The 22,404-nt window shown below is 35.5% G+C and overlaps 2 protein-coding genes across 2 annotated transcripts; one reads left to right on the plus strand and one right to left on the minus strand.

The window, feature by feature from the left end:
• The first annotated feature begins 343 nt into the window (after positions 1–343).
• On the plus strand, positions 344–1,479 carry LOC147558174 (aquaporin TIP1-1). The gene is made up of 2 exons (XM_086659722.1): positions 344–769; positions 865–1,479. The coding sequence occupies exons 1-2, from the start codon at positions 386–388 to the stop codon at positions 1,234–1,236; spliced, it is 756 nt and encodes a 251-aa protein (XP_086515848.1). The 5' UTR covers positions 344–385; the 3' UTR covers positions 1,237–1,479.
• A 12,601-nt stretch (positions 1,480–14,080) lies between these two features.
• LOC147558175 (transcription factor FER-LIKE IRON DEFICIENCY-INDUCED TRANSCRIPTION FACTOR-like) lies at positions 14,081–15,932 on the minus strand. The gene is made up of 4 exons (XM_086664548.1): positions 15,273–15,932; positions 14,978–15,184; positions 14,637–14,816; positions 14,081–14,520 (listed from the first exon to the last, which is right to left on the minus strand). The coding sequence occupies exons 1-4, from the start codon at positions 15,888–15,890 to the stop codon at positions 14,419–14,421; spliced, it is 1,107 nt and encodes a 368-aa protein (XP_086520674.1). The 5' UTR covers positions 15,891–15,932; the 3' UTR covers positions 14,081–14,418.
• Between the last annotated feature and the right edge of the window lie 6,472 nt (positions 15,933–22,404).

Here is a 22,404-nt window from a genome sequence, read left to right on the forward strand (position 1 = left end):
CTCTTCTTTACTTTTTGGTCGAAAATAGTTTGAGGGGAGAGACTTTAAAGTTAGGATATTTAAGAAAATTGTGTTTATCTGTCCCTATTCTAAAAAGAAAGCCTATTTTTTTACAAATAATACTCCCGTTAGAATAAAATGCTACACGTAGTATCATATCAGGAACCACAAGACGACAATGTCGAGTCTTTTGTAGCTACTCCAAATAATTGATGACTGGTAAACTGGTTATCCCGGTCACAATAACCGTGACTACTTCAGTATATAACTAGACTAGTTAGAGATGTGGAAATCAGATCCTTCTACTAGTTCTAGAGAGACAAAGTTAGATATATCTATATATATATATAGAGAGAGAGAAATTTCTCTGTTGACCTAGAACAAAATGCCGATTAACCGGATAGCAATCGGAACAACCCAAGAAGCAACTCATCCTGACGCTCTAAGAGCAGCGTTAGCCGAGTTCATAAGCACAGTCATCTTCGTCTTCGCCGGAGAAGGTTCTGGTATGGCTTTCAATAAGCTATCAGATGGTGGTGGAAGCACTCCAGCTGGACTTATCTCCGCCGCTATCGCTCATGCTTTCGCACTTTTCGTCGCTGTTTCCGTGGGTGCTAACATCTCCGGCGGTCACGTTAATCCCGCCGTTACTTTCGGTGCTTTCATCGGCGGTAACATCACTCTCTTCCGTGGTATTCTTTACTGGATCGCTCAACTCCTCGGCTCCGTCGTCGCTTGTTTACTCCTTAAGTTCGCCACCGGCGGTTTGGTAATTAATTACCTAAATAGTTCGTTATTGCCGTTAATCAAAATCTTACTAATACATATAATTAACACTAATTAATTATTTTTAATAATTTGTAGGAAACTTCCGCTTTTGCCCTTTCGTCTGGAGTGACAGTATGGAACGCTTTCGTGTTCGAAATAGTGATGACATTTGGATTGGTGTACACCGTGTACGCAACAGCAGTTGACCCAAAGAAGGGTAGTTTGGGAACAATAGCACCAATTGCAATTGGTTTCATAGTTGGAGCTAATATTTTAGCTGGAGGGGCATTTGATGGTGCATCAATGAATCCTGCAGTGTCATTTGGACCAGCTGTGGTTAGTTGGACTTGGACTAACCACTGGGTTTACTGGGCTGGCCCATTGATTGGAGGTGGGCTTGCTGGACTTATTTATGAGTTTGTATTCATCAGTCGCTCTCATGAGCAATTGCCAACCGCTGATTACTAAGAGAATGAGTAGATCTGGTTGGTTGGTTGGGATTTGTTCAATGAAGGAGGTTTTTCTTTTGTTTCATTTGTTGAGGTTTGATGGGGTTATGTTTTAATCAATGAATCATGGTCGTTGATCTATTTTTAGATTAATGGTCGTTGACCATTTGTATTTCCTTGGTTTGTGATGTTTGTGTATGGAGTCTGATTTGTATTATCTCCTTTGAGTTGTTAATTCCATGATCCTAATGCTTCCTTTAAACCTTTTTTTTTTTTAATTATAGAGCATAATGCCCTTACCCACTTTGTTTAAGCATTTTTTAACAAACATTACAGTATCTCTGGTGAAACACTTGAGAAAAACTTTAAAAATCTTAGTTGTCTAGTGTAAAAAAAGATTTGCTTTCTTCGTTAGCAAAATAAAAATAATCAATTTCTTTTTTTTAAGTTTCCAATGGAGATCTTTAAACTAACTCTATTTAATATAATATCACTCTTAAATTTAATTGGAAAAACATAGTTACGAAATAATGTTTTCTCTTGATTTAAATTTTAGAATGCGTGAGGAGGTGACACTTAAAGAACTAAAGAAAATACTTTAATTTTACAATAATTATATTCATTCCTCCATTTTAGTCCATCCCTCAACCCTCCGCTGATGTGGCGACATATCACTAGAGTGTGGTATATTATCTCACCGTTCTCTCTTCAATTGCTCCACACTCTAGTGATATATCGCCATATCAGCGGAGGGCTAGGAAAGGGATCAAAATGGAGGGATGAATAAAATTTTTCTTAATTTTAGGGTGTTTTTCTTGAGAGTCGTCATATAATAAATGTCTTAACAACATCACAAAGTGTTTCATTGGGGAATTTATTTTAACTAAAATTCTAAACATCCTAAGTGACACTCTAAGTTTTAGATTTTGAATGTCCCATTAGAGATACTCTTATATTTAGCAGAGGACATCAACATGCGCCGATCTATCACATGAAACACAAAACTGTCATGAAACCGCTCGAGGGACTTTTATAAAGAACTTATTTAGATATTCTTAAGCAAAGTAATGCATATATTGTTCTGCACCTATCGATTACATGTAACTCTGTGACGAAAATGAGTGTTCCAATACTTGACTGAATGTACTCATACGAGTATAGAGTACAAGGAAAAAGAGCACCTATTACTTACACATAATGCATATTATATAATCCATGACTATATAAGAAGAGTATAGTAGTTCAACAAAAAAAATATAAGAAGAGTATAGTAGAAAGATAGGAAGATGGGTTTAGATGAAAGTATGAAAAGTTTAGAGAACAAATCATTTGGGAAAAAAAATGATCACATTTTCATTTGTTGAAATTAAAATAAATTAAAAGAAACAAAAAATTAAAATAATTAAAAAGTGAGATGTTGACATTATGTTACTTAAAAGAAAGAGACCTTTTGCTCAATAGTTGTATATCTTTTCTAGAATCCTTCCGATCGTCAATTCATTTCCTAATCAGAACAGAGGTACACTATATATCTCGACGGGCTTGTTTAGAGTTGTCTAGCATTTTTTGTTGTTCTATATATTAGGAAGATTTTATAGGGCCCCCTCATTTTTGTTAAAAGGCCTCCCCTCAGTGATAATTTAGCAAGTAAAATGGTTCATGGGGAGGCTTTTAACATAATTGGAGAGGCCTTATAAAATGAAATCATTTTGTACAAGGCTTAATGAATCTTCAAAAGAACACATAATAATTTGAATTCCTTTCCCTCTTTTGGTCTCATGATGAAACAAAGAAATGCTTGTAGAGACACTTGTCTAAATTGTTACTTCATCTCAAACTATTAGGAATTTAGGGTCAAATATTGACATATCTTCCAATCCCCCACAACTTTCTCGATGAACTTTTTTGAGAAACAAGAATCACGTGTAAGAAGTAAGGTCATGAAGTGGATGGGACCAATAGACCAACCGAACCTTCAATTAATAATAGGATGGAGAGTACTAACATGCACTGGATGAGAGAAGGGTAGGTTACTTTTTTTTGTTGTTGTTGAAGAGATAGGGTAGGTTACTTTGATTATCTGACCTTGTTAATACATATAGACACCTACCACCCCTTTCCCTCGTAAATATATTAAATGTGCGAAACTTTTGGCATGCATATGTAGTCGAAACGTTCCTCAATTAGGTATTTGGCATAGTATATTTACCTACTTTTCCGAAAAATAGATTGTCCACTTGTACTGAAACAATTTCTCATTTCGAATCCTATATTTTGTTTAGTGTCTATCATTATAATGGTAATGTATTTGAGTGACAAAACATGTTCGTATTCTCATCATTTCATAACTCAACACAAACAATGGCTCCTTCAACAAAAAAAAAGACACAAACAATTGTTAAATTGACAAGTTATACAAAGAAACAAAGAAGTTACTAGTAAAGGATCTTGGAAAGGAGATATGTGGGGCATTAAACCTAACCCCACCATGTGATTTGAGTGTAGGGTTCCATTATATATCTGGTTAGACAATGACATTTTCCACTCAACTTGTTCTAGTGATTTTGACTAATAGTTCTATTCATGCCACAATTTTACGTCCCACTTTATCACAACTTTATAATCAAATCAAATTTAAATTTACATGATTTTAGATATGTTCAAAATCAATTCAGAACGCTAGGATAAAAGATGATGTTAGTTCACTAGTTGCAGCAAATGGGATTCAAAATTGTGGTATCAGTAGTTTTCTCGTGATAATGACTTTGGTTCAAGATGTTTTTGCCTATTTCTCATTCCTTTCACTGAAACGTTGTAACTTGTCGGACCCGGTGTTTATGTCTTATTAGAAAGTGGCCTTGAAGAAAACATCCTTGTATTTGTGTTTACCTTCCATTTATGATTCTGACCTTAAAAACGTTTTTTTGGCCTAGAAATCTGCAGGTTGGATTAGTGCGGAAAAACGGATGGTGTCCTGTTAATGGATGATTTGCAACCATTGATTGGGTTTTTTTTGGTACTTGAAATGTATCATACAATTTCATAACTACTGGGAGGGGTTAAAATCCTAATTGGAACGGTTATCAAAGGCTCCGACTTTGGGGAATAGAGAAAAAATTTCGAAAAATAAATTTTTTTGACAGAATTGGTCAACTGTGATTGCCTTTTTTATTTCTATTTGTTGCTATAGGGCTACCAATTTTGGGAGTTAGAAAATTAAATTTTTAGAAGATCCCATAAAAATAATTTAGAAGGAATTTTTATAAACTATAAACTTTAACAAAATATTTTTATGGATCTAAACCCTAAACTCCTTCTAAGTGTTTCTTCTTTTCATCATCTTCTTCTCCAAAGCTTTGTTTGCTTCTATTAACTAAACCCTAAAAATATGAATAACAAACGTAATATGTTAAGAAGTGATAAAAAAATATGGTTTGAGGCTCAAAATTAACTGATTTCTAGGGTTTAAAATGTGTTTACCTCTCTTGGAGAGGATTAGTGAATGAAGAAACCTGTTTTGGACGTCCCATTGAAAATGTATTAAGAGCTTTATGAAATTTTGTTTGATGATTTCTAGGATTTAGAATGTTTTTTTCTTTTTTATCTCTCTGACTTTGTTTATGATTTAAGAGAAATAAGGGTAGTAGGGATTGGAGATTTGGGGAAGATAAGTAAGAGAAGTGATGGAGAAGGAAGAACAAAAAATCTAGTTAGAAGTTATGGATGAGTTTTTCTCCAGAGAAGAAGAAAGAGGAGGGGAAGAAGAAAAAGGGGGAAAACACTTAAAATAAAATAAAAACGAATTTTTTTTTTTTTTTACTTAAAGTTAATTTTGTAAATTGTAAATTATTTTTGTATTCCCCATGGGAAGATATTTCCTCGAGATTTTACAAAAAACTATGGATTCCCCTAGAGGATTTATTCCTCCAAAATTTTTCTTTATTCTCCCATAACCTTATCCAATTGATTTCCACCCTTGAAGTCTCCGAATTAGACATGACGTCATACCCCTTAAAATATGTTGATTATTACAAAAAAGAAAAACTGGGAGGGGTGGAAATATCTGGAACAACCCCTTATCTCTAATGGGTCTCGTAGCTACCCCTTCGTTCATAGGAAGGGAGTTCCATCGGCCACATGGCTTTTTACGGTGGGACCCTAGTAAGATTACCCATCCAAATTGGAGGTCTTATTAGTAAAAGAGGCGCTTTTAAAATTCGGGTGAAATTATTTTTGACGCCCAAAGCTTGAAAGACGCCTTTCACCACCATCATCTTCATCTTTATCACTACCTCCGATTACTACCATTTTTCCTATTTGTCATCTCTATCGTTCTCATCAATGTCTCATACTCTCAAACGCCCTCCTCTTAAACTTTTAATCTCTTCTTAATGTTTCAGTGGTTTTTTTCACCCGAATCCCATTCGTCTGAGAAAAGAGACGGATCTCCTTCTCGGGCAAAAGGTTCATTTTCAGACGAAGATGTATCGGTGAAGAAAACTCTTCACTTCACCAGAACATTGAGAAGAGATTTTTAGACGAAGAGAACTCCCACTTTACCCTGAGAAAGAGAGAGAAGAGAGGTTGTAGGAGGTCGTGGCTTTTTTTTTTTGTGAAAATAAATCTTCTATTGATAATGTCGTTTTCTTTTTTTACATTGATAATACAGTTACATATAGTTACAGTAGTCCATAACATAAGAAAAGCAAAATAAGGACTAAATTGTAATTAAAAGAATTTAACTATGAGGTGTTTTGCAGCTCCATAATATCTGTGAGGACTCAAGGTGACGTCCTCAGCATGTGAGCGGTACAATTGCATTCTCGGGGACCGAAAAGTAGCTCAAGCGTGAATAACTAGCAAAAAAAGAAAAGAGAAAGAACACCACTACCATCAATCGCCACCACCGTCACCAACAACAACCATCACAGATCACACCATCTCTTGCTTTCTTTTTTTTGCTTCTCATTTCATCAAACATTAGCTTCAATCTTCATAATACTTTAGTTGGATTTAGAAGAGACATATTGCGTGAGTGGACCAAGTCCAGAAGGTTTAGGGTTGGATGGTGACAACTTGGTCACCTTATAAATTTGGACACACACAATAAGCCCAACACAAAATTTTAATTGCTCAAAAAGGGCAATTCAACTCTATGACTACGGAAATTTTAGACACTCCCAAATCTTCCACCACTCTTAAACGAATCACTACATTAAATCTTCCATATATCACCCTACACTACCACTTGAAGTTCTTTGCTGGTTTTCTTAAAAAAAAAAAAATGTTTTTTGTTGGTGGGTACATCCCAAAATTTAAACCATTATCTTCTTCTAAAACCATATTAGCATTTAAGCTTTTTATTGGTGTTTTAGTGGCGAAAAGCGTTGAAAAGGAGGATGTCCAAATTTTTATTTTGATCCAAACAAAACTATAAAGGCATAAGAGGCCACCTAAGAATGTATAGAAGCATGGTATGAATCTTCATTTTAGTTTTCTCTTTCAATGCAAGCGGTGTTATTCTTGAAAAGCAAAAAACTTTATGACGGTAACTCCATAAGAAGCTACCTATATGTAGTGGAAACGTCTGTACTCATCTTATCGACAAAAAGTTATCAAAATTCTATTCAAACAGAAAACTAATCAACACTTTATTATAATCATGTATTACACATAGGTGGTGTGTTTCTGACCCTTTAAGTACAACATCGATGCTCATCTTACTGACAAATTCTTTTTTTAATTATAATCAAATGTTGCTATCTGTTATTGTGGGCGCCCTGTGCTACACATTGGTAGTATCTTGCTGGCCCTTAAAGGAATACATCTGTACATATCTTACCGATGAAAAACTTATCATAATAGTAGAAACGGGTACCTGAACTCGAAACCCTAGCTTCAAATCTTCATTTTCTGTTCGAGGGGTTTTAGAGAGAGATAGAGATTAAAAAATAAAAGATCTAGATAAGCGTATACTATTGGGGAAGTTTTAGAGGGAGAGAGGGAGCCAAAGAGAAATGAGATTTTTAAAGCTAGTCAAGCCATGCCATCAAAATGTGTGTGTATAGCAGAATTGAGTGTGTAAAGGATAAAATGGGCTAAAACGATAAGTGCTTCAATTAAACCCAATTCAACTCTGTAGCTAGTTCAGTGCTTCAGTTGGACCCAACTCTCTATATTCAATGGTGAAGCCCAATAGATTGATAGGACCAGTTAATGAGGGATAAATCATTCGGCATAAGAACTTTTTGGGCACTTCCGCTTCCATCTAAATATCTAACAAATGGGGTTTACCTCTTCAGGTACAGCACTACTGCACTAGTCTTCTTTATCTTTTCTACTTCCGTTACTTCTTAATTAAATTATGGGTTATTCAAATAGCCCCCAACTTTGTGACCGACTTCCTGCTTAGTCCCCTACTTTATCAAAAATATCCAGATTGCCCCTTTTTCAATTACCGTTATAACACCGTTAACTAGTCATCGCACCTCTTTCATCCAACCCATCGCCTCTCTCTGCCACCTCACCTTCTCGCCACCTCATTGTCTTCACCGGTCGGGCAATTTTCCGGCCAGCGACCTTCAAACATAAAAAAAAGAAATTTGTTTATCTCGCCTCTCTTTTTAAAAACACCATTTTTATTTTAAATCTCTCATCTCTCTCTCTAAAAACTCTGGCGAAGGGAAACCCCTTTGCTGGAGGTGGGTCTGTTCGTTGAACAGACCTTCATCACGAACAGATCTGTTCGTGAACAGACCCTCCAGCGAAGGAGTTTCCCTTCACCGAAGTTTTTAGAGAGAGAGAGAAAGAGAGGAGAGATAAATAAATTTTTATTTTTTTATGTTTGAAGTTCGCCGGCCGGGAAATTGCCCGCGCGGCGATCTTCGCCGCTGAAGACGATGAGGTGGCGAGAAGGTGAGGTGGCAGAGAGAGGCGATGAGTTGGATGAGTGAGAGGTGATGACTAGTTAACGGTGTTATAACGGTAACTGAAAAAAGAAACCATCTGGGTATTTTTGATAAAGTAGGGGGCTAGGCAGGAAGTCGGTCACAAAGTTGGGGGTTATTTGGGAAATAACCCTTAAATTATTATCTTAGTAATGTAAGAACAGAGATTTTGCTCCCGGGCGGAGTCTTTCTATCTCCTGCTTTTTCTTTTATCGGCGCCACCTATAGCGGAAGTTCTCCTTTATTTTAGGTAGTTTTTTAACTGCTTTTAGCAGTTTGAGATCGAAATCTTGGCGGTTCTCCGCCATAAATATCTTGTTTCTCGATTTGGACTTTTCTACGAGTCAATCTTCTCATTCTCGCTCTACAAGGGCATTAATAGTCGAGATTTAGTCTCTTTAATTTCGTTTTCTTTTCAATTGTGTTTTGTTTCTGATCATGGAAGAATCGGAAAATCACTTCATTCATCAATTTGAATCTTTAACCACGGAGAAACAAATACCACCGACGGTGGAAGGAGGGGACATCAATACGGGCGACACAGAAATTATTAAACAAGGAGTAATATGGTTCCAAAGCCCTAAAAAGATTGATATAAGCCAAGCCATGTATCGTCTTTCTAGAATTCTTCATGGACCGAACAAATTCACTATTTCGGAAGTGAAGGATAATCTATTTCTAATCAAATTTCAAACGACTTCAGAAATGGATATAGCGGTTGAAAGTTCTCTTTGCATTATTCAAGAGGAACTTATTGTCTTACAACCATGCGAACCGGAGGTGTCACCGATAGATCATTCATTTGATCATGTATGGTTTTGGATTCAACTTCACGGAATCCCTCCGAGTCATTTGAATAGTACGATTGTAAACAGACTTGCAGGTTCAATTGGTTCTTATATACCAACTACTCAGGAAGATGCATCGAAATGGAGCCTTTTTGGTCGAGTTCGGGTTAATCTCTGTATCACTCGGGCTCTTATGCCTAGAGTTAATCTTAAAATGTCTAACTCTAAATTAATCTCCATAGAAATTAGAGTTGAAAAATTGCCTCGCTTCTGTATATATTGAGGATTGATTGGGCATAATATTAAATTTTGCCCAACTATATTGGCTTTTGGTGATCTTCTAAAACAAAACTTGTCGGATTCGGTTAGATCTAAAATTCTCAAAGAAATGACACCCAAATATCCGGAATCTTTTAAAGTTCATTTTTCTACTCGTAATCCTTTAAAAGAGTTAGGATCATTTGGACAAGATTTAATTCCAAAATTTAACGATTTAAACATTGAAGTAGATACTGAAAATAGGGTTGAATCAGTTTGTGCTAAACATCCAGAAATTCGGGCTAACTATGGTAACTTGATTTCTAGTCTTTTTCAGGCAAAAAGAAGTAAAGTTCAGACTGATAAAGGAATTACATCTGTCATCTCCAATGTGTTGTACAAAGATGATCAACCTCAAGCCAAACCGGGTGGGTCCGATTATCCTAATTGAAGTGGATATTCAGATGAAGACATGCCTCTGGCGGAAGTTCGAATAAGAAAACAATTCAAAAAGACGGCTAAAAACACACATTCAGAACAGATTGAAGATAGGGTCACGGCAACCCAAATGCCGCAGGAGCCATGAGTGTATTGGCTTGGAATTGTCGGGGACTTGAGAACACCCCGACAAAGGATACTTTGTCTCAGTTCCTTGGTGCAACTCGACCTTCTATGGTCTTCCTCTCTGAAACTAGATTTATTAACTATAGTCCTTTATTTTTATCTTCTAAACACAATCTAACTAATTATCATCATGTTCCCTCTGTTGGTCGTAGCAGAGGCTTACTCTTACATTGGTCCCCTGATTGGGACGTTTCTGTTTTATTCCACTCTAATAATTTAATTCATCTTTCTATTATTACTCTTGATAACCCGAATCCATGGGAAATGTTATGTATTTACGGCCCTCCTAGAGTTCAGGATCGGTCGGCCTTTTGGAGATCGGTTTTAAATAGAATCAATAATATTACTAATCCTTTTTGTTTAATCGGTGATATGAATGCTATTTCCTCTAGATCTGAAAAATTTGGAGGTTCTTCTAACATACCTTTCTTGTCGAATTTTCAGAATTTTATTAGAGATGCTAATCTTATTGATCTGGGTTTCAACGGACCAGCTTTTACTTGGACAAACAGTAAAACTATCCACCATTTAACGAAAGAACGGCTAGATAGGGTCCTCTGTAATGATAATTGGCTTCTCGAGTTTCCAGAATCTGGATTGTTTCATTTATCAAGGTATAATAGTGACCATGCACCAATATTACTTAAATTAAAAGTACAAGGTTAAGTCCTTCATACTATTTCGAAGTTCGAACTATTTTGGACCAAGCATGAAGATTATACGGCTACTTTCAAATCGGAATGGGATAGAAGTGTAGGGGATTTACCAGAAAAACTCCAATCTGTTAAAAATTCAATACAATTTTGGAGTAAAAGGGCTTTTGGTTTCATTAAGAATAGATTAAAAATTCTTAGGAAAAGATTGGTAGATATACAAAATCTTAATCCCACTGAGGATTCACTATCATTTGAAAGCACAATTCAGGAACAAATTATTTTTTTGGAAGAGGTTCAGAGAACAAAAGCAGAGCAAAGGGCCAAATCAAACTGGGTAAAAAACGGGGATAGAAATACTAAGGCTTTCCACATTGCGGCTGCTATGAGAAAACAGAAAAACCAGATAAATAATTTGTTGTCGGCTAATGGTCAAAATTTAACAAATGAACAAGATATAGCAAAGGAATTGACGGAGTTTTTTCAGAATTTATTCCAGGTTGAACAAGTTAGTCAACCACCAATTGAGATTTTAAATGCTTATAAGATAATCTCGGCCACGGATCTGGACCACATCTCAAGGGTCCCTACTGTCGAAGAAATTAAAGAGGTAGTGATGGAAATGGGATCGATCAAAAGCCCGGGGCCAGATGGATTACCAACTTTTATCTTTCAGAAACACTGGGACATTATCGGAAACGAACTCGCTACTTACATCCAATCGGCATTCCAATCAGGTTCAATCGATCCTTCTCTCAATCTCACTACTCTTGCTTTAATTCCTAAGTGCAGAAACCCGAGTTTGGCCTCTGACTACAGACCGATTTCTCTTTGCAACTCAATTTATAAATTCATCACTAAAATTATTGCAAATAGACTTCGGCTTTGTCTCGAGGATACCATTATGTGGACTCAAAATGCTTTTGTCCCAAATAGACAGATTATGGACAACATTATTGTGACCCAGGAACTTTTGCACTCTATGAAGAACTCTAAAGCTAAAAAAAGAGCTTTTGCCCTAAAGATGGACATGGGAAAGGCATACGATAGGGTGAATTGGGACTTTCTTCAAAATGTCCTTACTTATATTGGACTTAGTGGTCGTATTCTAAATTTGATCATGTCTTGTGTGACCACCTCCAGATTTAAGATTAAGTTGAATAGTAATTTGGTGGGGGATTTTCAGGCCACTAGAGGCCTGAGGCAGGGTTGTCCCCTGTCCCCTTACCTCTTTATCCTAACCTCTCAATCGCTCTCCCTCCTTATTTCTCATTATGAATATCAGAACAAGTTTACAAGTTATAAGATTAATCAGTCCAGCCCAAGCATTTCACATCTGCTTTTTGCTGATGACTTGATCATCTTTGGAAAAGCTACTAATAAGAATTTAGATGCTATTATACAAATTATGGATGAATATGCAGCTTTTTCAGGCCAAAAAGTGAACTTCAACAAATCTTCTCTGTACTTTAGTAGTGGAGTGCCTCTATCCACAAAAACAACATTTGTTTCTCAGCTTAATGCTCCTATCATGACAGATCAATCGAAGTACCTGGGAGCATTAATCCTCAAGCCAGGAAATCGGATCAAGAGTTACCAATGGTTAGTGGATAAATTCAACAAAAATCTTTCAGGTTGGAAACAAAAAATTATATCCCAAACAGGTAGAACAGTATTAATTAAATCTATTTTGGCTTCTTTTTGCACTTATCCTTTTAGCTACCAAATGATTCCTCATGATACTATTAAGAAGCTTGAAAGAGCCGAAAAAAGTTTCTGGTGGGATCATTCTCATGAGGTCAAGAAGATGCATTTTATCAAGTGGGACATTATTTGTTCTCCTAAAATAAAAGGTGGTCTAGGTATCAGAAACCTCCAACTAGTAAATGAAGCATTAATAGCCAAAATGACATGGAGACTGTTAACCAATTGGAATGATATTTGGGTTCGACTCTTAAAGTCGAAATATGTGAAAAATGATGATTTTTGGTCATCTTATAGACCCAATTCGATATCCCCTTTTTGGCAATCAATTTTGAAAACTAAAGTGACCATGAGAAATAACATATTGTGGATTACAAGAGATGGATCAAATGTAAAGATTAGAACAGACCCGTGGTTACCTTCTCTACCTGATAAAATCCCAAGTTGTATTGTTAATCTTCCTGAAAACATTTTTTGGGTTTCAGATTTAATTTCTAATAGCACTAACACTTGGAATTTAGAACTCCTTAACAGATACTTTGATCAATCAAGTGTGCAGGCTATCATGGAGATTAATATCTCTCGGACTAATCGAAATGATAAATTGGTGTGGTGTCCAACAGACAATGGAAGGTTTAACACCAAATCATATTATACAGAATACAGATCTAACCCTATTCTTAGCCAGGAAGCACAAAATTTTCCTTGGAAAACCTTCTGGAAGATCAAAGGAATGCAACCAAAAATCCAACAATTCATTTGGAAGCTTATACATAATGGAGTAGCAACTTTATATGATATAGGTAAAAGGGTACCAGGATTACCTCAATCTTGCTCCTTATGTAACATAGATGAAGTTGAAAAAAGAGATCATTTGTTCGGTTCTTGTCCGAAGTTCAGAGAGATACTCCACCTCACAGGAATCACAGATCTCCAACAAACAGGAAGTGATTTAGTCTCCAATCTTAAATATTTTCTAGAACAAAAGGATAATGAGAAAAATTAGTTTTTATTTACCTCTCTAATATGGGAATGGTGGAAGGTTCGGAATGAAAAACATTTCCAAAACAAAGATCCAGATCTGAATCGCTGTTGGTGGAGGACGAAGGAGTTATTAAGGTACGCACCTCCTTTTCTCGGTTCTAATCTTTCTATTAACCCTTCTGAATCAGATAACTGGATTCCACCACAACAAGGTCGTATAAAAATCAACTGTGATGGATCATATACTGAATACAAAGCCTCGGCAGCAGCGGTAGCTCGAGATTTTAAGGGAGAGATCATCGGAACGAGAAGCTCTTGCTTCAGACCAAGTTCTCCATTACACAGCGAAACTCTAGGGTTTCGTTTGGGCTGCGAGTTGGCTGAGGAATTAGGTATATGGGATTATATACTTGAAAGTGATTGTATGGTAATAGTGGAGCTTCTAAACACCGTGGATTCGGAGGTTCCTTGGAAACTAACGGACGAGATTGATTGGGTTCGTGGAAAAGTAGATGAAAGACCCGTCACTGTGCTTTTTACTCCTCGTAATTGCAATCAGGTGGCCCATAATTTGGCCATGAACGCTTTTGTCCCCTAACTTGGTGATTTTAGTTTAGTCCTTCTCGGTTAATTGTCATAAGTTTTCTCTCTTTTTTGATGTAAACTTGTGAGTTATTTATGAGATTTCTTTTCCCCTCAAAAAAAAAAGTAATGTAAGAACAGACCTAAGATGAGAGAAAATGTGTTTACACCCAATATTTTAAAATTTTGTTCCTCTCTTTTCTTCCTTGACTTCAAGAAAATGAGAGGAAGAAGATCGATGAAACATGTCGACATCACCTGATAACTTTGAAGCGATTATTTTACTTCTATTATTCCATAACACGCTAATATAATTCACTTAATTACATAACTTATAAAATATGTTTTTCCTCATGTTGAAAATCACAAACATGGTTGACATTTTTGTAAAATTTTAAATAAACTACCATGGTTGACATTATTTTATACAACCTTCTATTTTAAGTTCCAATAGTATTGGATTTCTTAGAAGCTAAAACTAATTTTTTAGTTCTCTATGAAGGAAAAAGATATAAAATCTAAGGTTGAATAATTATTTTCGCCCTACCCCCAATATTTTTCTTCGTAACGCGATGCACACGTAGAGGGCCCAAAGAGACACAACTTGCCAGTCTAATGCTCGAAGACGACGATATTCTTCAAATCCTCTTACCAAAATGAACTATTTTTGTGAAGCTTTGAATTCAAATCCATGGTTAACAAGTGCCTCCTTTACCCATATCTTCAAGTTTGACAAACTTACGTCTTCGAAACATTCTATAACCTGTATGTTCATCAATAAATAGTAAATGAATATGGATGAATCAGTATCTTCGAAATTCATCAATGAATAGATAAGCGAACAAGAATTATAAGTGAAAATATAGAAGATTAGCTTACATGAATTGAAGATGTCAAAATGAATCTTTGATCAGAAACTGTTGAGAAATTAGAGTTTTGAATGTCAAAACATGTTAGTAAGGACTCAAGAACCTTGTACAAAGATATTGCTACTCCTTCTCCATTGTTGCTCTCTAGTCTTACATAAAATCCTCTTTTTTCTACTTGAAATACATCCATCTACAAAACAATCACATTTTAGTTAGTTGGTATTGTACATAGTAGGTATAACCCGTGCCTCCGGCACAGAATAATCAGTGGTGAACTACCAATAAGAACCGGTGACATGACACTAAAACCGTTCTGATTCAAATATATATTTTATGAGATTTTGAACAAACCTGCAGTATGATTTTGTTAGTAACTTGGTTTTTAGATTCTTTTGCAACTTGGGTCTTCTTTTGATTCTGAAAAAAACTACCAAACTCTTTTGCCCCTCCTTTAAGTGGTGATTCGAGGCCCGCAATTTCATCTTTTAGCTTCTTTGCTTGTTTCTGCAACTTTTGAACATAAACAATGGCATCTGCAATGATTGAAGCCTTATCCATCTGTAGAAGTAAACATATTCAAGATAAGAAACCATTATTTACATGACAAGAAGATGCATAGACTTATATGTATGTATGAAAGATTGACCTTGGTTATATTAGGAACCAATGAACGCAACGAGTAGAGATTCTCCTTCATTCGACCTCTTCTCCATTTTTCGTATATTAATGTCCTCGGCCTATCATCTTCTGTTATGGATGTTATTTTTGAATTAGTGGTAGTAGTATATAGAGATGACTTGATATCTCCATGTTCATTCTGGTCTACACCTTCAACACCTTCACTATAAAAGATTGGAGGCAAAGGATTATTGGGTATTAAGTAGTTTAGATGATTATCGGAACTACTATCACTAGTTGCAGTAGTACTCGAAAATTCGAAGTAATCTAGTGGTGGAGGTGGTGGTGGAGGAGGCTGAGGAAATTGGTGGTGATCTTGATCAACAACTAATCCAACATTGGACATAAGGTTATCATAAACAGGAAGAAAATTGTTGCAGCAATTTGGGCTAGTAGGAAAGTAGCTGCTAGTGCTGCTAATAATGGGTATTTCTTTTGTTGCAAAAAGATCCAAATCAAAATCAAAGATATTTTGATGTTCTTGCTCTTGTTGTTGCTCAAAGATGCCAAAATCACATGAGTGGGAGAATAGGCCACTGTCATTGTACATCAATTGATAAGTACTACTATGGAGTGCTAAATCCATTATTGCTAAACTTAGAGTATTCCAGACACCAAACAGATCATATATATACTTGACATTTTGTTATTTTTTTTTATGAACACCCATATTATATTATATTATTGATTTGACCTATAACTTTTTTTTTATTTGTATATGTTAGAGTCACACCACCAGCTATGTTGACTAAGCACTAAAAAGTTACTAGTTATTATTTCTGACTAAGTCGGTAGAAAATTTCAGTTCTGCTTTTCAGTCATGCATTCCTAGGCTTTAGGAGTTAGTTAGTCAAGAGCTTCGTCTTACTTTTATGTTAGTAATCTCTATTTAAGAAGCATAACTATGCAATCGTAAACCATCTTCTCAATAAGAAAAACTAGTATTTCAGTAGAGAGTTTGTTGTCTACCTATACTTCTCTAGTTAACAGTATATTCTTTTGAGAGAGAAGGTGTAAAACTTTCCAATTTTTTTTTACTAATAATAACAATCTAACATCCAAGTACAAATTATAATAATTTCTTGTTTAGAAATTGGGAGAGTTATGAAATAATTATAATTAAGGTTCTTGAAACTTGGAAAATATATCAAGTTACAGTTTTCAAAGTTCAGAGGTATCTGAATTTGGGAGAATTTGATTTAGGTTTTTAACATTGGGATTCTAGGGGGTTTGAAATTAATATTGAAATAGGGAAGATTAGAGTTTCTGAATTTCACATCCAAATTCTTCCGGCACCAACACTAACATTTGAACATTGGTTTTCTTCTCCATCAGAAAAAAATGAATGTCACACCTATATATTTTCAAACGAATCAAACAGACACAATGTACAAAAATATCCATTGTTTTCTTTTTCTGTTTTTCAGCAATTATTGTTTCGTAATTTTTCAAGGCAAAATAATTGAAAATTCAACAAATTCGAATAGACTGTTTAACTTCATTTTATTTCACTTTTAAGAATCTGATTTTTTCTCTTCGGTAGTATTTAATAGTTTACAGTCGATGTTTTTGGTAGTCTTTTAGTACTTAATTTTGTCGGTAGTTTAACAGAGTTAAACGTGGTGGTTATACTGTAGCACCCAGAGAGTTGAGGACATCCGTCTCAAAAATGGAAGTGTTGTTACGGACCTGATCTTATCAAGACAAAATATGGTAGGTTTCCAAGTCCTAAATACATTGGTAGGCCAACCTCGGGATATGCAAGACAATTAGGAGCGAGGGAATAAAATTTGAAGAAGATATTTAATCAAAACTCTCTAAATTTTTTTGTTTTAGTGAAAAAGGATCATATAAATTTTTTTAGTCTTCATCTCCCTAAGTACTGTCGTTAGCAGCTATGTAAAAAGTATGCAGTAGCTTACAACAGCTTTGCAACAACTTACGAAAAAATTGCAAACGATATTGAGTTTTTAACTACTAAACAAAATACAAATTTTGGGGATTTAACCAAACAAAGCACAAATTTTGGACTTTTAAGGAAACAAAATATAACTTGTCTTTTTAACTTAAAAAATTTAAAAGTTATTTCCTTTTTGGCCCCTTACTTTGTGACCAGCTTCATTTTTGACCCCTTATTTTTCATAAATTCAAATTTGACTCCCTTTTTTAAAGTAAATGCCATAACTACCCTTCCTATAAATATATTTTAAAATAAAATCAATTAGAAAATATCTCTGTCCACCTCACTTCCACATCACCTCTCTCTCCACCTCACCACTTTCTTCTCTGACGAAGGTCGCCGGCCGGAAAATTACATATTAAAAAATATATTCACTCTTCTTCTTCCCTCTCTCTCTCTTCTTTCTTCTATCTCTCCTTTCTTCTCTCCATCTCTCTTCTTTCTTCTCTCTATACTCTCTCTCTCTAAAGCTCCGACGAAGTAGAGGGGCCCCTTCGGCGGAGCCCCTGGTTTCCAGACGAAACCAGGTGTGGTTTCGTCTAGAAACCAGGGGCTCTGGCGACCCTTCGCCTGAGTGTTTAGAAAGAGATAAGAGAGAAATTTTTTCATGTTTGAAGGTCGCCGGACGAAAATTTTTCCGGTCGACGACCTTGGCCGGAGAAGAGAGAGGTGAGGTGGAGAGAGATGTTTTCTAATTAATTTTATTTTGAAAATATATTTATAGGAAGGGTAGTTATGGCATTTACATTAAAAAGTGAGCCAAATTTGAATTTATGAAAAATAGGGGGCCAAAAAGGAAGCTGGTCACAAAGTAGAGAGCCAAAAAGAAAGTAACTCAATTTAAAATTGTGTATTCGGCCCAATTTCCTGAATCAAAAAATACAAGCTCTCTCTCTTGATAACTATTTCTACAGACAGAATCACTCAGGCGATTTACGTTTTTTGGTAAAGGGGTGATTCCCTTTGCCGGAATCCCCTTTTTAATTGAGGGAGTTATGCAATTGAGGGATAGTAGCTCAGTTGGTAAGTTGTTCAAACTTGGCACAATTGGTCATGGTCTAAATAAGTGTAATATTTGATTAGAAGATACTCCCTCCGTCCCATTTTGTTCGGTTGTTATTCCTTCTATGGATATCCCAAATGTTTGGTCAATTTCCTTTTATAATATTCATTTAATTATTAAAATGGTGAAACTTCCAAGACTACCCTTTAGTTTGAATACCATTCAAAGGTTCTAATTGGTTATACGCTTCTACTAATGTTGTATTTAATGAAATACTATATACTAAATGAGGGTAGTTTAGGAAAAGTCTTTATATTTGTCAACAATAAATAACATTCCTTAAAAAGTTGAATTCTCCAAAACTACAAACAAAATGGGACGGAGCGAGTAGTATATTTGTTGGGTGTTGGTGTCACCTAGTGTTCTAAGCGGAATCTCAGACGTCTAAAACGTCTAACACTAGTTTCTAGAATCACATGAAAGAACTAAAGATGAACTAGAACGGGATAGAGATTTACCTGAATCGCTTTCCCTCGAACTAAATCTTATATCTTTATCCCGACGACGAGAACTTCAAAGTGCAACTCCTCTACTTGAGACACTCGAGCAAGTGAGTTGATCTTCTGCCATTGGAGTCAAGTAGGACCTTATTAGGAGTTTGAGATGAAGAACTCTTCTTCTTTGACTAAATAGATAGGTTGCGAGCCATTTCTATAAAATCCCCCTTTTCACTTGATGTTGTAGAGATAGATTTTCTCTAGAGAAAATTCCACTCTTTTTCTGTTCGATAATGGTCCTTATATAGAGAACCCTAAAGTTAGAATAATATTCCGGTTAGGATTCAATTAAGAACTCTAGAAAAGATAAGTCTCGCAATCTTATTCTGAGTGGGATTTCTAGATGGGATTTCAGTTCCATCTGGGACTCCTCTTATGTGGTCGGCCAGGACAGCCCCTTTAGTGGGCTGGGCTTAGCCTCCCATATCTATGACCGCCATAACATGGGCGGCTTCTTTCTCTATGATCCGAGCCCCTTTTTGGGCTAGTTCTTCCTATCTTTGTCGTATTTCTCCGATCAAGCCACCACTATTTGGGCCTATCATATTAAATCTAATCTCATCCTTTACCCGGTTCTCTCTTGTCGTATTTCTCCGATCAAGCCACCACTATTTGGTGTAACCCGTTGTAGGATCTAGTCGATGTTAGTCGCGAATCACCGAATCCGACAATGGTAGTTGGCTTCTAGCTAACCATTACGACCCATAATTCGACTGGACTAGATGATCTTCAAGATAAAGTCATCATAATCCTATTCGACAAATTGAGCGCATTGTCATCTTGGTCGAAGGACACTCATTTAAAAGGAAATCTCCTTCAGACGGAAAGGAAATATCCTTCAACATTAACATATACCGAACTGTGTTTCTTCATTCTATCCGGATCTTCTTTCTGCCTCCCTCTCTCTCTCTAGTATGCCTCATCTCTCCGCTACCACTTGCAAATCGCCATCTAATTTTTTCCTCATCTCTATCTCTCCATATCCTAATTTTGGATTGTCAGAATTCTGATTTTGAGTTAAAGCCTTACAAAGTAGAGAAGTTTTAATTGAAAAACTAGTCAGCAAAATAGAACATGCATAATCGTTCATTAAGTTTATGTTCATCAACCAAATATAATTTTTTAAAGGTGTATTTTATAAATATTTGTGTTTATTACTCTATGTGTAACAAACTTTTATATCGTTTATTTTTTGTATAAAAGGTTTCTGATTTAAATTTTGGCACTGAGTCCCTAAATTGCCAGTCGCAGTTCTGGGTAGTTCTTCATCAATTGTGTGGAATCACGATTTGTGTGTTGATGAAGATCGACGGTTCCTTGTTTAAGTAACTATGCAAAATATAACGAATAAGCATCTAACCATCGATCCAAAGTCTACTATCCAACTATTTCAAGAGTAAGAAAGAAGATTTAGTGGTCGCTTCTACACAATTCAAAGCATGCAACTATAGACCGGTTTCATCGTTTTTCTCCTCCTTTGGCAAACTAATTTCATTTTCAGTTTCATCTTGGAGAAAGAGATACTGCGTATTGATAGTGTGTGCCAACAAGATGGCTTAGCAAAATATTAACTTGTATTGTTCGAATTCGGCAGCAAGATGATTCAAAGCAAATACTAAATTAAGAAGAGAATATCGTATTCGATGAACAACCTCAATCCACAGACTCATTTAATGTCTAAATTCTCTACAAATTGCAATGTCAGGTGTGTAGTATTCTGAAATCAAAGAAGTCAGGAATTCGATTCATTAGGTGCGACATTCGTTCAGGGTCGTGCCTGAGAATTTAGGAGCCCAGTGCCAAATTTCAAACAGAGCCGTTTTGTATGCAAAACACGAAGGGTTTAAAGAACCTTTTGTGTAAGTTTTTTTTATTTTGCAATGACCTAAGTATAAAAGAAATATTATAACATTGATAAATATAAACACAAAGTATGAACACAATATATGGTTGACTTTTTTTTTCGATGAGATATATATGATTGACTTAACATTTTTTATGTAAAACATTTCTCGTTTGATGAGTCTTTAATTTTCATAAATATAATCATGGAATTTAAGAGATGAAAGTTAAACTATGAGAATAAGGAATCCACATTCGGGGTTGTTTGACTTTCCATAATGAATTTTTTTAATTTTTCTAGATAATCCAATATTAGTGTCTTGTAAGATTTTTGAGAGATTGAACTATCGTATTCTCATGCGTAACTATCTAAAAAATTAAGATTTTGACTTGAAACGGATTTGAAAGATAGGTTATGTGAAAGAGAAAAAAAAATAAGACAAATTTTGGAGAGAAATATACGCTAGAGAGCGAAGAGAAATTTGTGATTTTCTATCTTTATTTCTTATTTGAAGCGCAAATATTATACGAATTAAAATGAGTATTAAAATCAAACTACAAAACTTAATATGACACAATTGGTTAAAAGAGACAAGTATTGTGCTTTTGAAAAAAAATGGAAGGAAAAATCCTAACACCAAGTCTCAAACTCTTGTAATTTTTTGGTACTTAATTCGTTTAGTTCTACAACTTTGAGCTAAATTGGGGGCCCTTTGTGGTGGGGGGGCCTGTGCGGGCGCACGGCCCTCACCCCCCACCACACGGCCCTGCATTCGTTACTCAAATGAAAAAAATTCTGTGATTATATAATATAAATAAAATACCTTTGCGAGGACTTGTAGTGGCCTTTAAGAGTCCTAGTATCCTATGACCTTTAAAAATCCAAATATATGTAATTGTGGTAGTAAAAACACTCTCTCAAGTTTTTTTTTTTTTTTTTGTTGAGGTACAACCGGAAAAACTAAAAAACCTTATACAATTCTTGCGGAAGATCTAATAAAGAAAGCCACATCCATGTTCCTTTATTTCTTCTACTCCATTTTGCCAAATGATCCGCTTTATAGTTGCCAAATGATCCGCTTTATCGTGATAGCTACTAACTTATGAGATTCTCCTTTCATATCAAATTTACATTTACCTTCTGTTCTTTTTAAGAAAGAAACTTTTTATTTCATTTATGATAGAGTAAAACTCAAACATGGACTTTGATTATATAATGTGAATAGCAAAGCAAATAACATCATGATAACTTTTTTTTTTTTTTTGGTTGAAGAAACATCATGATAACTTGAGAGAGTTATCATGATGTGGCCCCACACACTTATCTGGCACTTAGATTCTTCACAGCACCCAATCCATGGAGACCGAAGTGCCGGTTCTCGATCTGGCCCTATTGGCACACAGCAATGCACATCGGCCATCATAAGACTAGTTGACTATTTCCATTAGAAAAAACGTTGTTGACTTATTCATATTCCACCCTTAAGGAGTTCTAGAATGTACCTTCAACAAAAAAAAAAAAGTCATACAATTTCGACTTTAATTATCTAGGGATTTTGAGCAAGCCAAATCCAAAGACCGGAATCCTTTAAATAATTTCTTTTATGAAAAAAAAGTACCAAGTGTACATTACAATTTTCTTCCCAAAGAACACGTCCAAAACAAAACTCAATAAAAGTTTCGTTAGTTGTAAGTCTCAATTAAAATTCACACTTTTACGTTACAAAATATAAATCTT

The sequence above is a fragment of the Eschscholzia californica genome, unplaced genomic scaffold, assembly GCF_041429995.1.
Source record: "Eschscholzia californica isolate CP2 unplaced genomic scaffold, dmEscCali1.0.p SCAF_2, whole genome shotgun sequence".
Taxonomy (NCBI): Eukaryota; Viridiplantae; Streptophyta; class Magnoliopsida; order Ranunculales; family Papaveraceae; genus Eschscholzia; species Eschscholzia californica.